Below are 16,170 nucleotides of genomic sequence, written 5' to 3' on the forward strand. Positions count from 1 at the left end.
AAACAACTGCAGAATACAGAAGAGAAGAGCCACACAAATACGTTGCTCTTTGCCAATCTTGGAGATTACTTGGCTGTTTATGGGCACTTATTCACTTTACTGAAACAACAGCCAAATTCTGCAGACAGTTTTCCTACACAGTGTAATTCTTTAACTACCAACTTGCATTCCAAGTCTGGGCAGAGGAATCATATCTCTTCAAATCTATATTTTTAAAAACATTATGCTTGGTAACAATTGCGTGACAATCGCGTTAATATGAACAATACAACAAATGATCTGCCACACTAAAAAGGCAGAGTTCTAACAGCTGCTAAGGTAAGAGTTAATTTTCATTCTAAAACAAATTACGGTCATTTACATTTTCCTGTTGATTACTGAATTAGCTTTCATTAAGAATACACTTAAATTCTAATAATCACTGAACCAGGCTCATTTAATTTTATGTTCACAGACTTAAATAAACTTGTGTCTCTGACCTAGTCCAACATGTGAAATTCAAATGGGAAGGTCTTTTCTTTCCTCTGGGCCATTTCCCCATTCCCCCTCTGTCCATCCCTTAGCAGGTCAGTTTTGCTTTCCTTCCACTTCTTCATTAGCATACATAACTTACATCAATGTGTGGTAGGGTGAAAAGCACAGGATCTGTCAGGTATACCCGGCTGGATTCTTTGTTGATTGAAACTGAAATGACATGGGAATTCACCGCAATGGTGCTATTTCGACCAATAAAGTCAGCACCCAGTTTTATGGTTGCATTTTCTGTACTAAGGAACTGTCCCAGACTCCGATAAATGATGAACACCAATTTTGCAAGACCTAGGAAGGTAAAACCAGTCATTTATCTTTACAGAAAATATGCTAAGGAGTATGATAAGATACAATAAAATAAGAATAAAATGGAAAAAAAATCCTTATGGAATCTTTATTTAGATTAAGTTTACTGGGAAAGAGTAAGGCATTATTTTAAATCTGCTTTTAAATGTTAAGCTGTATTTTTAGGAGTCAAATACTTGGCATTTTAGAATTAATAGGTTTAACTGAATAAAGAAAAACCTATCAATTTTTTAAAGACTTTGTTCCATCTTACCGTTCCTGCTGTTCTGTTTGACAGTATTTGCAGAGAGTTGGATTGAGCTGCCTGCTCCTTTGATGCCCAGAGGAAATTTAAAGTCTTGGACCTGTCCTTCTGTACTGAGGACTGCAACTTCTAGAACTGGATGAGGCAAAAGATAAAGGAGGGGAAAAAAGGGGAATTCTTTAAATTCAACCACAGAGGCAAATGGTAATTGCATAGAAACCACTATTTTCCTTTTCTCTTCTTAGAAAACTTTAGTATTTACCACAAAATCATGAATAAAAAACTAAATTATTCTAAGAGGTCTTAAACTGATGACTTCAGAAATTTTGGTGTAATCATTTTAACATTTTCTCATAGGTTTTTTTTTGGGGGGGGGTCAACTAATTCTTGTCTTTTGGCCTACAAATATAAACAGTGTCTGATTTATAGTACACAACTATCAAACTTTCATTTAAGATGTTAGGTTAAACAAAAAATATGAAGTATAAATTTGAATGCCTTTATTGCATGTAGACATCTGTTTCTATGTATATAATATATTTAAATATATAAGATCACATAGTCAATTTTGAAGTAGTAGATTTTCACTAGTTTCTAAAAATAGGAAGACCAGCATAGCACTATTTAGGGGAAAATGTATGGCATTACCTTCATTAAAAAAATTTTCATTAATTCTTCCTAGTAATGATCAATTTTTACATATTCAAGTTGGGCAAAGTAGGTCTTGTGGGCCAAATCTGGGCAGTCACTTGTTTTGGTAAATAAAGTTTTACTGAGACACAGCCATGTTTCCCCATTAACGTGTCGTCTACAGCTGTTAACTATTTGCAGCTTAGACTACATGGCCTGCAAAGCTTAAAATACGTACTATGTGGGACTTTATACAAAAAGTTTGCCAACCACTGCAGTATAATTCAAAGTTCAAAAATTCAAATGAAGTAGCAACATTGGGAGACATGTAAAGAAAAGAAGTCAATACATAATATTAAGAACATTTATATAATAGATTAAGACCAATGTTGTTTAACTTTATTCAAAATATGTAACAGTAACATCAACATAAATGCTGTCTACTGTAATTTTAATAAAGATTGTAATACTTTATATCAGTAAATGATTTTTTAAAAAGAATGAAAAAAATACCATTGTTTCTACTAAAGTCATCTATTTGATAGCAGTAATTAGAACGTGTCATTTATTGAGGAAATGGGAGAAACTATGAAAAATTCATTAATTTCAGATATTTCATTTTTTTTAAAACACATAATTCAATAAATGTGGTCCATAATTTTTCTCTGAATAGCTACACTTAGAAAAATATGTATATAGGGGTTCGTATGTACACATGTACAGACACACAGTATGACAAATTCATCCACTCTCTTTTTAGAAAAATGGTTCCACAGCATTATCAAGTAACTCTTGGATGCTATTTTTTTAAGGAATTTTCACAACTTTGAAGAAATTTATAACTTGAGCTATAAATATGAAATGATAACATTGGAGATTTTTATTAGCTATGAGACCACATGTCATGCACCTGAAATATAAGTTTATAATGAGGGTCATATAACTCCTAGAAATCAGCTGCAGAAGCTGGTTGAGATACTTATTTTATTATCCATGCTTAGAAAGATGAAGCAGGTCGGCATGGGGGTGATCTCTCCTCAGATCAGATTCCATGTGTGTGGGAAGCAAATGTGAAGTGATAAGATGAGTGACGAAAATAGACATCTAACATATACCTCTCTCCCCCTCACACTGAAAGGGGTTCTCAGTTATTACTCTTAAAGCAAGGCAGAAGAAGGGTGAAAGAAGAAAATCCTTTGAGTTTTCACAAGATGTTCTGAATATACATGGAAAAAGAGTTAATTTCGTTCAACAAATATTTACTTACCAAATTTTAATTTCAATCACTATGTATTTACTAATTAAAATCATGTCCACAGTAAAGAATTAATTTGTCTGAACTTTAAAAAACAGAATCATTAATATAGGTCTCACTAGAGATGCAACAATCAATTTAATATAAATAGACAAAAGGGAAAATTTCCTAGAAACATAAAAATGACTAAAATAAATTAAAAACCCCAACAGTTTATGACCATTTTAGAAAATGAATTCATGTTTAAATATATATTGAATCTTAAACAAGCTGCTCCAGGAAATATTAAAAAAAAATGTTTTTCAGCTTATTTCACAACACATACACAACCTTGATGCATAAAGCAGCACAAGGAGAGAAATTATAGGATATTCTCATTTATTTAAAGTATGCAAAAATCTTTATTGTATAATATCCTGAACAAATTGAGTTCAAATAAAAAAGACACATAGAAATCAATGCATTTGAAAATATATTAATGTCATTTACCAAACTAAGAAATCAAATAAGAAAAACATTAACAGAAAGAATTCAACAAATTTCAACACTCGGTATAAAAAAAATCTTCACAAAATAATAAGAATAAAAGAAATATTCCTTGTCCATATAAAGGTTTTGCTGTAAGGTAAGGTTTTCCTATCCGAACCTACAGAAGCATTTTTTTTTTTAAGTCAAGATGATCCCTATCACAAGTTTCTTTCTTTCTTTCTTTTTTCCCTTTAAGGGCTGCTCCTGTGGCATATGGGAGTTCCCAGGTTAGGGGTCAAATCAGAGCTACAGCTGCCAGCCTTTGCCACAGCCCCAGCAACTTGGAATGGAGCCCCGCTTGTGACCTACACCACAGCTCATGGTTGCACCAGATTCCTAACCCACTGACCGAGGCCAGAGATTGAACCTATATCCTCATGGATACTAGTCAGATTAAATATCGCTGAACCACATATTACTAAAGGACTTAGTAGATGCAGTAATTCAAAAAAAACAAAAAGTACAAAGACTGGACAGAAAAAGCAATCTGTTAATTGTTTACAGAAACTATAATTAACTACATAGTAATGTGAGAGAGATTCTATATACTACCAAAAGTAAAAGAATTTAGCAACACTGCAATCAGCAAAATTAACTGTGTTCTTGTACATCAATCAACAATTAGGATGTGTAATTTTAAAAATTCTATTTATCATAAAAATAGTACACTTTTTCTAGGAATAAGCCTAATTTTAAAAGTACATGATATTATTGGGGAAAGTGTAGAACTTTATTTAGAAGACCTAACAACAAATGGAGAACTTCATCATGGTCCAATATGGGAGAACTCAACAGATTAATCTGTGGCACATCTTTCATAATCTATCTACAAACCCATTCTATGTCTAATAAAAAATCCAACAAGATTTTCTGAGTACATGGAATTTGACAAGCTGATTTTAAAATGCACATGGAAGAGACAAGCCAAAAAAGCAGCCAAGGTCATTCGTGAGGTGGAAAGAACTCACCAGATACCAATATTATTAAAACAAAAACAAAAGCAACAATGTACAGAAAGTTGATATATGACAGAGATATCTTTACAAACCACTGGGGATAGGAATGGAGTATGCACTGAAAGCGGTGAAACAACTTATTATCCATATGGAAAAAAATAAAATTAGTTCCCTCATTCATATCACAAACCAAATAAATTTCAGGTTGGATTGCATTTTACACAAATGTAAAAAGGCAAAGCTTTATCATTTCTGAAGAACATATAAAATTTTTATCACAGCAAAGTAGAGAAAAATTTCTTAAGCAGAGTACCAAAAAAAGAACAGACTGATAATCTGAATCATTATTCTATAAACAAGGTAAAAAAGAGGAAGTACAGACAGAATATTTTCAAACTATATAGTCTTCCAAGAATTAGTTTCCAGAAAGCATTACCTACAGAAAATAAACAAGGAACAATTGTGGACAACAAATTCACAGGAGAGAAAATTAAAATAGCCAATAAATGCATTAAGTAATCAGGGAACTGCAAATTAAAACTATAATGTGATCAATTCAAATCTATTAGAATAACAAAACTTATGTCTACAATCAAGAGTTGGCAAAGAGAGTGATGGGGAAAAATGATATTACTGATGAGAATGTAAACTGGTAAAATAACATTAGAAAGCAATTTGGCAGTACTCAGGAAAGTTAGAGGGCCATGCTCTATTACTGAAAAACTATTTCTAGGTTGTGTGTGTGGGTGTGTGTATGCATACAGCTCTAAAGATACAAAGATAGGAGGAAGAGAACATGAAAAACTTTCGCTGCAGTTTTTCTTATATCAGCAAAAAAAGTGTAAGCTACTAAACTATCTATCACAGGCATAGTTAAATAATTGTGGTGCATTCTTAGAGCAAATGAATGAACTAGAGGTTAACATTATCAACATGCATAAGTATAAAAAATATGATGGGGTTCCTTGGTGGCCTAGCATTGTCACTGCTGTGGCTTGGGTTTGCTCCCTGGCCTTGGAACGTCTAGAAGGAAGCGGGGGGGAGTGTGTGAGATTTAAACCTGGAGGATTTTAGACCAGCCAAAGAATCTAAAGGAGTACAGAAAACTTTTCCTCTCCAATAGGAGTAATGCTTCGATCAAATGTACAACATGGACTTATTGGTATTCTGGTTAAAACAAATTAAGAATTAATAAATTTACAAAAATCAAATAAATGAAACTCCCTTTTTATTTTTTGAACCTATTTTTAAAATTTTTTTTAAAGTATGACAATGACATTATGGGTTTTTTAAAGCAATATATGATATACATATATATGAGCTATATGTTAAAATATTTATAGTAATAATGTAATGTTAGGGTCTGCTTTAAAATAATACAATGGTGTAAAGAATAAGTGAAACGGGATTAGCTAGATGTTGTTGAAGCTGGGTAATGAGGATTTTTTAAATCAAAATTTAAAACTTGCTTCTCTGAAGCTATCATTTAAAAAGTAGAAAGGAAAATCACATACTGAGGGAAAAGAGAGTACATATATCCAACAAAAGATATGGGAATATATAAATAATCTTTATAACCCAGTAATAAGTCAAAGAACCAATTAAAATGGGAAAATAGATAAACAGGTACTTCGCGAAAAGACATACGAATGTCCAATAAGCGCATGAAAAATGGGAACAATTTTCAGCAAAAAGTTAGCAATCACACAAACACAAAATAAAACCAAAATGGGATTCCACCACAACTATGAAAATGGCTAAAATTAAAAAGACAGCAAGCAATAAGCAATGAGGTCCTACTGTACAGCATGGGAACCATATTCAATCTCTTGGGATAGAACATGATGGAAGATTGTATTAGAAGAATGATATATGTGTATGACTGGGTCACTATGCCATACAGCAGAAATTGGCACAACACTGTAAATCAACTATACTTTAATAAAAAAAATTTAATTAAAAAAAGACATTTGAGAAAACAATTGTAAATGCTAGGGAGGGTGTGGATTAATTGAAACCCTAATTATTGTTTGGAATATAAAATGCTACAACTGCTTGGGAAAATAGCAGCTTTACTAATTAGAGCCCCAAAGTGGAAGCGACCTAAATGTGTAACTGAGTAGATACACAAATAATGTTGTATCCTTATAATAGAAATCCGACAATGAAAGGATTGAATTACTGATGCTGGCACCAAAGTAGATAAATCTCAATAACATTATACTGTGCAAAGGAGGCAAGATCAAAAAATGTAGTCTATGAGTCCATTCAATGGAAGGTCTAAGAAAAGCAAAACTAAATTATAGTGACATAAAACAGATCAGTGGTGCCTGGGGCTGGGGTACAAGAAGACTGACTGTCAAAGATTATAAAGGACCCTTTTAAGGTGGTTAAAATATTGACCATACTGTTGGTTGTATGAGTGTATGCTTGTCAAAACTCATCAAACACAGTACATTTAAAATAGCTGCTCTTATCGTATATAAATGATACCTCAAAGTTTAAAGCTTTTAAAAAGTTATGATCAGATATAATTATAACATACAACTAAACCATTTTTATGAGGTCATGTATAAGGGTAAATCCCATAATAAAATGAAAATAAGGATTCAAGGAGAAATCACTACAGAGGAAAACCAAATTGTCTTAATAACCAAAGATACTATAGCCACACCCAAAATTTAGATAAGAACTGTCAAGAGAGTGAGGACATAAAGGGACAATGGGCTATTTAAGTGCTCATGTCTAAAAAGAGAACAAGTCCTAGGAAAAGGTTGAATGGTGAATGCCATACTAAATTATGGATAATATTTGTCAGTAAATTGTTTATATCTCATAAATAAAAGACACAAATATATTACAATATGCAAAATGACATTCCTATTGATAACTATGCGTAATCAATATAAAATACACACTAAGTTCAGGGAATTATTTTTGAGAATGTATACTACTCTCTAAAAGAATCTCTACCCACAATGTTCTCATTTGAATTAAACATTTTAGAATATCAGTGTGAAGGATAATCATTTAGAACTCAGAAAACCACAGGTACTGGGGAAAAAATATTCCTGGCCAATCTCAAACTGAGAAAAAATATCTCAGACATATTTAATAATAGTGTTTTCCACATATGTGAAGCTGATGGGAGCAGACAGTCAACCTGGCCTATCAAATGTTCCTGCACTCTTGGAAGGAGCTTAAGAGGGAAATTTTAGGGTTTGGGGTTTTTTTGTTTGTTTTAAAACAGTCTTTAGAAGATGTAGAAAACAAATTCGGTCACAATACACCCCTTCAAATAATACTTTCTATGACTTATCTTCCGAGATGATCAAGTCTACATTAACTTCCCTTAGAGGTACATCCCTGGAGACATATGTGAAGAATTGTTCATTGTGTATCTTAGGAACTTTGTTAGACTACTAAATAAATTAACTTTAAAAATGACGAAAGCTTTAGACAGGAAGGAGGCACTTTATTCATCTTCTATTTCTACTAAGCTATGGCAGAGTATCGTTTTCTGAATGACTGGTATCTCAGAGTGAGGCAGGCCAAATTTTTTACTTCATTCAAAGTTATTTACCATTTCAAAATCCCACAGAAGTAAATAAAAACATGATTTTAATAATACCCTCTTTCTTCTGTTATTTAAAATAAGTTTAAGGTTTTGAATTTAAGTCCAGGTACCATAATTTGATTAATGTCTATTTCTCCTAAACACCTGGATTTTCTGCATTTTTAAAGTCCCATGATTTAGGCCTGGTACAATAAGGCAATGAGATAAGGCATCTCAGATAGCAAAACTTCATTCAACATCTGCTGTTCCAGGCACTCTTCATATGGAAGAGTCGTCTGTGCTCCCTTTTGGGTTTTTTCACATTTCTGCTTGGCAAACTGTTTTTACTTTACTAAGGGGTACTATAAACTTCATCTGAGATCAACCCCACTGGATAATCAATGATTCTAAATCAGTCAAGCCTAAATGAACATAATTTCATTGTATCTACTGTATTTCTTTCAAATATCATCAAATGTGAATTCCTACCTCTCACTGCCAGGACTTAAATTCTAAATGATGCTTTGAAACTATCTCCAGTGATTTTGCAATCTATAAAGCATGGATATTCTGCACTATGGAAGATATAGTTCACCGACCATACTTTCACCTGAAGGCAACTGTGTTTAATATAAACATTTGGCTCAAATTTTGTGTGCCTAAAATATCTGACTGGAAGAACACATGCCAGAAAGTAATTTAAATTCATTAGGAACGTATTACATAAAATGGAAAAGCACTGTACCACAGGTCCATAGCAAGCACTTTCATTACTTAATCCATATTCTGGCATTTACATACTCTAAACACTTTTTTCTTTTAATGATTTTTCAGTTGGAAAAAAAAAACACAAAAAAACAACTTTTAAAAGACACAGGACATATTTCTGGCTTCTGCATTAATTTTATGGACCATGATCGATAATATCTATTTTTTAATAGAAAAAATAATTTGACAAAAGAAAAGTCTGGCACTGGGAAATAGCCACAAAGATTCAGAATGGAAGCATTATTCTCTTCAACATCTATTCTAAATCAAAATTAAACCTGACAAGAGATTCACTCACCAATATTTTCTGTGGGCATTGAGACCCTAGTTGGTTCTACAAGATTGTCAGCCAAGACAAAAGCTCCTTCTTCCAATGTATCCAGCAACATTGTTGCAGTATGTGCTTGTTCAGAAGAATTCATGTGTTTCCATGATTCCAAAGCTTCAGGTCTCAGAAGGTTGTCCACTGTGTCAACAATGGCCTGCATCCATTAGAAAAGGATTGTGAATTTTGACTGCCTTTGGTACCAAGGTGATTTTCAATCACTGACTAGTGACAACTGTAATATATATCTGTCATGATGATTTACTCTTATGGAAGAACACCTGGACAACATATATCTAGCTAACCTGATGTCTGAGCCTTTCAAAAATAGGATTAACTGAAGATTAGAAGACTACTATTGGATTATAAGGACTAAGTATAAAGAAATGACTCTTTTCTGTTTATCTAATTATAGCTCAATTGTTGAAGAAAAATAAAATGAGTGTCAACTCTTAAAGTGAAGTATTACTCTGATATGCATGGTCGCTCCTACCTATAATCTCAAGACCTGAATGTTCTAAAGAGAACACCGATGTTGATAGAATAGCCTAGTATTTATGCTTGAAAATGAAATCATATTGTTTTTTGGAACCTGAACTAGAATAATAACTAAAATTGGGCCTTATAATATTGTCTACTTATTATCGTTGGTAAGAAAACTAAGATGATTGCAAACTGTGTAAATTATCTGTGAACATTCTCACTTTTTCAATTCCCTGTCCATCTAAATAACACTTGAGAGTATGCATTAATTCATAAACAATGGTCTGTTTAAAAGGGGATCAAGAGAACAATCAAAATATTTAAAGCCTGTACTAACAATGAAAACAGGAAGGAAAAATAAAGTCTTCATAAATATCCAAGTTATAAATATTCATACATTTAGGTTTAGTTTATTGCCACGAAAAGCACATTAAATAAAAAAGTAACCCAGTCAGTCAAGCAATTGAAGGCAGGCTTTAGTAGTGATACTTAACTGCAGTTGTATACTGTCTAAGGCCTGGACAGGTGAAATCACTGTTTATTTACTCTTTTCCATTTACCTAGTTATAATGTGTCATTAAGCCCAAATATAAATTGTTTTGACCTACTGGTAATCACCAAGAAAAAAAAGAATATACACTGTACAAAGAACAACAACAAAAATGGATGGTTTGAGGTATTATACTCCAATGAGCAGGGGGAAAAGTTGTTTGAGGCCACTGTCAAGAGTAAGATTAATTAGCTCAATCCATCTTAATATCCTGTTCTGTCTGCCATGTGAGTCACTATGACCTTCCTGGCAGGTAGAAGATACTTGCAAGTGGCATTAAAGGCTTTTTTCTCTCTCTAATGGGAGAGAGAATAGTCAAAATGCTCACACTGATCCTGCTGCAGCCATTAACTAAAGTGGAACAGAAATTGGTCTGCTGAGGCCAGATTCATTAGTTACCAAGAAATACAGACTGGAGCCTCTAATCTAAGTTACAAATGAATCCTCTGTCACAAAGCAGGAACTCGCTTCATTTGCATAGTGTAAGTCAGCTTCTGATTTGTAATTTAAGAAGTTTTATTAGTCTTATCTGAACAGAGAAGCTCATTTGAGACATACGGAAAATGACACTGGTCAGAAATTAAGGTCATGCTGAAATTTACTGCCTATACACAAAACCTACTGATGGCATGCTTTTATTCATTTGAAATGCTCCTTATCTATTATCATTTGTATTTTACCAGTGGAATCAAAATGATCATTAGCCTAATCATATTCCTGAAGTAGTCTCCCTGCCAAAGAAAAAAAAGCTATTCTTTGCTCACTGAGATATATATTCTGGGTAACACACCAATTATTACGTTTCACATATCAACTAATACCTTAAAGGTGAGCTGAAAATTTCAGTATGACATATTCTGTACACGTCAGAGTGTATTTCTTTGCCCCCATTAAACAAGCTAATAAGGGACTTTCAAAATAAAGTTCTCAGATCTAATAATGTCTATTGCTACCTAGTCAAACGCTATTCTTTATTTTCTCTAGACCCTTTCAACTGAAATTGATGATGTCACGACTTTTAAATGATCATAACCTTTGTTCTACAAAACCACAAAGTTCTTTGGTTTGCTTTGCATACGTATGTGGATTAGCTCTTCAAGGTTCGATTTGCTAGGAATATGGTCCCCCGATGAGTAAGGTTAGAAAGTAATTATCTCAGGAGTTCCTGTCAAGGCTCAGTGGTTATCGAACCTGACTAGTATCCATGAGGACGTGTGTTCGATCCCTGGTGTTACCTCTGTGGGTTAAGGATCTGGGGTTGCCATGAGCTGTGATGTAGGTTGCAGACACGGCTCGGATCTGGCGTGGCTGTGGCTGGCAGCTGTAGCTCCGAGTCAACCCCTAGCCTGGGAACTTCCACATGCTGCGGGTGCAGCCCTAAAAAAAAAAAAAAAAAACACATCCAGCAAAAGGAACTTCTAAAATTCACAGAATAAAATAAAATGCAATGTGGTATTATTATTTGGATCTATTGCACAAAACTAGAATGGCATAATTTCACTGTTAGCTGCAGTGTTTCCTATTTTATTTGGATATACCAAGGAGAAAAACAGGCTGGAGTGGACAAGGATTCTGGGCCAAATGGTGGCTTTCTGTTTCTATTATCCCAACAAAACCCAACAAATAATGTATATCAATAGTACTGTCACATTATTTATGTCATTTCTAGTAATCCATCTCCATATCAACCTGATTCTAGAAATGACTCCTAAAAATTTCAAGACAAAGCCTATTTTATTTAAGAGTACACCACAGAGATAAGAAAGCAGTGACTTTTCCATGCACATACATTATGGCTACACAGTCTTTGATATGATAAACTGCCAAGAATATATCATAGCTGTTTTACTCAAGATGTTTTTTAATCCACAGAGATGACAACAGAAAATAAAGAGACTTTATGGTCACTTTCCAATTCAGAGGATGTTTCATTAAAATTCTTGTATGTTTGGCTGAGTGGAAAAACAGCAAAAATTATAAAAAGAATCATTTGCTTATTCTGAGAGGAATATACCTGTGAAAGGCCAACATTTGTACAGCTGATATGGGGCACATTATATAATTATCAAAGACTGAAATACATTGGATCATGCAGCAGGATGATAAAGCGTAGCAGGCAGCTGAAGAAGGGAGAAAGCAGGGTAACAGCACAGGAGAGATACCTTAAGGTAAGCCCTGCATGTCTTCTCTCGTTTTTGGAGCTTTTTAGTAAAAGAAAAGAAAATCAGAGGTTAGATTTTTATCTGTTGAAAATGAGGAAAGAAGAAATCCTCAAAAATTAAGCTGGTGTTCCTGAGCTCAGTGTTTATTATGTGTTTCTATACTGATTGCCATGATTGTTTATTCAGTTTTTAGCTATATTTTACTAAATGTACTAATCCAAAGGATCTTGACAAAACTAGAGACAAAATAGGTGATGAAAAGGAAAGAAAAAACCTACAAGGCCATTTCAGCCACGTATTATGGATAATATGAATCTCATATAAACACTGTATAGTATGATTAAAGTAATCATATTTTTGTCCAGGTAGGAAAAAATTAGTAGCACTTACAAGCCACACTTCTAGCAAAGGAAACTTGTCCTTCTCCCAAAACCTGCCATTGAAAACTTAAATAGCTAACATTCACAGATGCATCACAATTTTGCTATAACCACAACAGCTAACTGTATTAACACAAAGGATCTGAATCGTATAACACGTAATCTCTCCCAGTGCAGATAATGCCTTCTAAAGTGAGAATACCGACCACAACCAGGAGGACAAAGGCTGCCACCATCTCCTTCAGGTAATTAGCATCGTTTGGAGGGATAGGGATGCATCTTGCTCCTTTCCCAATTATCATTCTTTCTTGTGAATTATAGGAACTAAATTAGAAGTTTTGTTTCTATGTGTATGTCCAGGGGACCAGAAATTGGGCAGTCAACTGCTAGTGGAAGCCAGAGCAGCCAAACAAACTGTCTGATTGAAAACAACGGAAAAGTTCTACCTACCTTGTTATAACTCCGTCCAGCTGAATCCTTTTCACTAGGTTTTAACTCCTGCAGCTGTGCATCAAGGATGTCCACCAATTGCTCCATCAACCTCACTGAAGAACTCACGTCCCCAGCAAACACTGGCCCTTTGGTATGTTTAGCCAGTTCATTGGCAAGGCTAGCAGCATTTTCTCCACTTCTGATCTGAAATGACAGTTTATATTATCTCAGTAAGATATCTAGTTCTATTTGTGGCTTCCTGTTCATCTCCCAAGTATCTTTGTTGTGGTGGGAAAAAAAATATTTGCAAATATGTCAAAATCTGCAACTGAGACCAATAGCATTTTCTTCATTTCAGATGATTAAAGTTCCTTAGATCCTCAAAAAGAAATTTTTAACCAACATTTAAAAGAAACAAAAGGGGAAAAAAAATCAGAAATCCTTTAAGACATTTTTCAGACAGCCCTCTCATTTCACTGCAACCATTTTAAACTGCTATTTGAAAATCTTATGTATTTAATCCAATGATTCAGAAATTTAAGTCAGAATATAGCCAGTATAATACTGAGGGTTATTATCTACTGCTTGCATTTCAGAAGGATGGATGGTGAAGGAGAAACTAAAATGTCACTGCATTACACTGTAATATTAAAGTTACTAATGCCTTTTGAGGTGATTTTTAGTTATTCTATCAGAATCATCAGCGATATGAACATCTGCTGGCATTCTGTGGATTCAGTTGCAAACTTAATGATATTTGATTTATTAGGCCAATGCACTATTTGTCTTACAAACATCAAAAGAAAGAGAATAAACTAAGTATGAATGAAATTAAGCAAGAATGTACTCATTAAAAAGCTTAACATGGAAAACAGCATGCCCTAAAACATATGCAACTTTGAATAAATAGTTTACAGACAAAACTATGCATAATTTTTTACTTTTGTACTGAACAAAGAGCAAGAAGGATGGTTTTAACATACAAAGCTAAATTATTTATGTTAGAAGTTAAAGCCCTTAATCACCAATGTGTATCATATTAAAAGGTTCCAACCAACCTTCTGAGCCAGCTGATTTACCCAGTGTGAGGTACAGTTGCTAAGATCGGGGCCCTTAGGGTTCCATGTTCCAGTGGAAACCATGCAGAGATACGAGGCAGTTCCTACAACAGATGTAGAAAACAACAGTGAAATTGAAACCATTTTTTTCTGCATGCATTCGGGAAATCAGCTATGATGATCCTACTCTGTGTGTTAAATTTTGAATAAACACTAATGGAAGTAGTTGACAATAACTGACAAAAAAGCAGGGTTTAATGCAGAATATAAACGGTAAATATAAAGTCTGCATAGAAATATCAGACGTTTACAGCAAACAAACAAAAAGCCCTTGATTTTCTTGGTACTCATCCAAAATGATACTTGTAATGAGAATGACAGCTGTTAAGGCAGCCTCACTAGAGAGTCCAATGGCAAAAATCTCAGGCTTGACCTAGGTCTTTAAGAGGTCATTCAGGGCCTGACTTTAAATGACTTTCATAGTTTAAAAACTTTTCAGATGTCCACACAGGCTCGATTACCAAAGTAACAGAAAGAACAATGTTAGCTATTGTAATTATCTCTTTCCTCAAATAAAATCACTCCAGTGTAATTCAGAACCTATTTAACCTAAATTTTACCTTGTATTTATAGTATCTGACAGGAAATACCTCTTGTTCCCTTGGGACAGGGTCGCTCAACCATCATTCCCCTTTGTGTCTGAGGCCACCTTATCCCCCTCGCGTCTAATGCTTCGCAGAATCTCTCTGGCAGGGGAAAAATATTTGTTACAGGAGGAATTTTGGTTGTAGAAACTGCTGGAGGTGGTTTTGTCCCTTTGCTTCCTTCCTGCGATCCAGCTACAGTGGTGCTCATGGGGCCTTTCTGTGAAGTTGTGCTTGTGGTTGATACTGTGGTTTTGAACAGCTCAGCTGAAGAAGTTATTGTCACAGCTGTGGTAGGCACTATGGAAAAAAGATGAGTATGTTAATCTCAAACACGCACTCACACTCGCATGTGAAAGTGTGCACGCACACACACAAAACCCCATCCACCCAACTACCCCGACACCAACAAAAGGAGAATTACTGAGAATTTCTCTACAGGGTGGGCAGAAGAATAAACCTCTTCCTTTGGTCCAATCAATTCATATTGCTGGCTAAGCAATGGCAGATTAGGAATTACTGTAGATTTTGCTCTATGGCTCTGTGTTAGGCTTACTTTGCTCTATGGCTCTGTGTTAGGCTTACTTCTTGTATAATCAGATACAATGAAGTATCTGATTATACTGTTTATGTATAATTTTATCACATGTCATCTAACAGGAAATGAAGGACAGTTTCAGAGAACGTTTCCATGTACATATCCAATAGAGTACATCCCTACTCAGTCATTTAGAAAAGTCATTTTCTTATATAAATTCATACACTGAAGCAATGAAGTTCAAAGTATCAGCAAAAGTCTGACCATTACATATAATCAGGACGAGAGAAAATTTCAAGTCACCATCTTTACGTCTTGAGGGAAAACAAATACTGTGACATCTTTCCACCCAGCAGCCCATTCTTGCTTGAGAGCCTTTTGAGCATGCCTGATTAGATTCAAACAGAAGATGTGCCTGGCATGCTTTTGCTGTTTCCGTAAGAAAACATCTGAGGCTGCGGAAGATTCACTTTTAAAACCGTAGTATGAAAAAGCAACTATTTCTGGTCAGAGGTGATAATGCAATCTCCTATCAAGATAACAGGTTGGATCAAATCTGCCTAATTCAAAACCAACCCCACATATCCTACTGGCCCTTAACAGGGAGTTATCCATTTAGAAGTAGAAATTTAAAAAGAAAAACAATTTTAAGGTTATTTTGGACTTCCAACCTTACTTTTAAACTGTTAAAAAAAATGACACAACGTTTTCTTCATTTATTGTCATTTAATTAACAAAAATTCTGTCAGTAAAATTTAATGGTATTGATTAAAATCTATTAGGTGATCACACTAAATTTTTATCAGTATTTATAGAATACTGAC

General features: G+C 34.2%; 1 protein-coding gene across 49 annotated transcripts in view; it reads right to left on the reverse strand.

The window, feature by feature from the left end:
- The window catches only part of ADGRL2 (adhesion G protein-coupled receptor L2), a 639,025-nt gene that overhangs the window by 26,221 nt on the left and 596,634 nt on the right, over positions 1 to 16,170 (reverse strand). For 30 of the 49 annotated variants that reach the window (XR_002345120.1, XR_002345121.1, XM_021096393.1 and 27 more), the window contains 7 exons: positions 14,815 to 15,108; positions 14,165 to 14,268; positions 13,125 to 13,310; positions 12,295 to 12,333; positions 9,073 to 9,256; positions 1,091 to 1,216; positions 614 to 819 (listed from right to left, as the gene is read on the reverse strand). Coding sequence is in view for 47 of the 49 variants with exons in the window: in XM_021096393.1 (XP_020952052.1) it covers positions 614 to 819; positions 1,091 to 1,216; positions 9,073 to 9,256; positions 12,295 to 12,333; positions 13,125 to 13,310; positions 14,165 to 14,268; positions 14,815 to 15,108 (1,139 nt within the window). In the remaining 2 variants the exon portion in view is untranslated. The remainder of the gene's footprint in view (positions 1 to 613; positions 820 to 1,090; positions 1,217 to 9,072; positions 9,257 to 12,294; positions 12,334 to 13,124; positions 13,311 to 14,164; positions 14,269 to 14,814; positions 15,109 to 16,170) is intronic. The other 19 variants (XM_021096389.1, XM_021096396.1, XM_021096388.1 and 16 more) reach the window with 1 other exon arrangement.

This window comes from Sus scrofa, chromosome 6 (assembly GCF_000003025.6).
Source record: "Sus scrofa isolate TJ Tabasco breed Duroc chromosome 6, Sscrofa11.1, whole genome shotgun sequence".
Lineage (NCBI taxonomy): Eukaryota > Metazoa > Chordata > Mammalia > Artiodactyla > Suidae > Sus > Sus scrofa.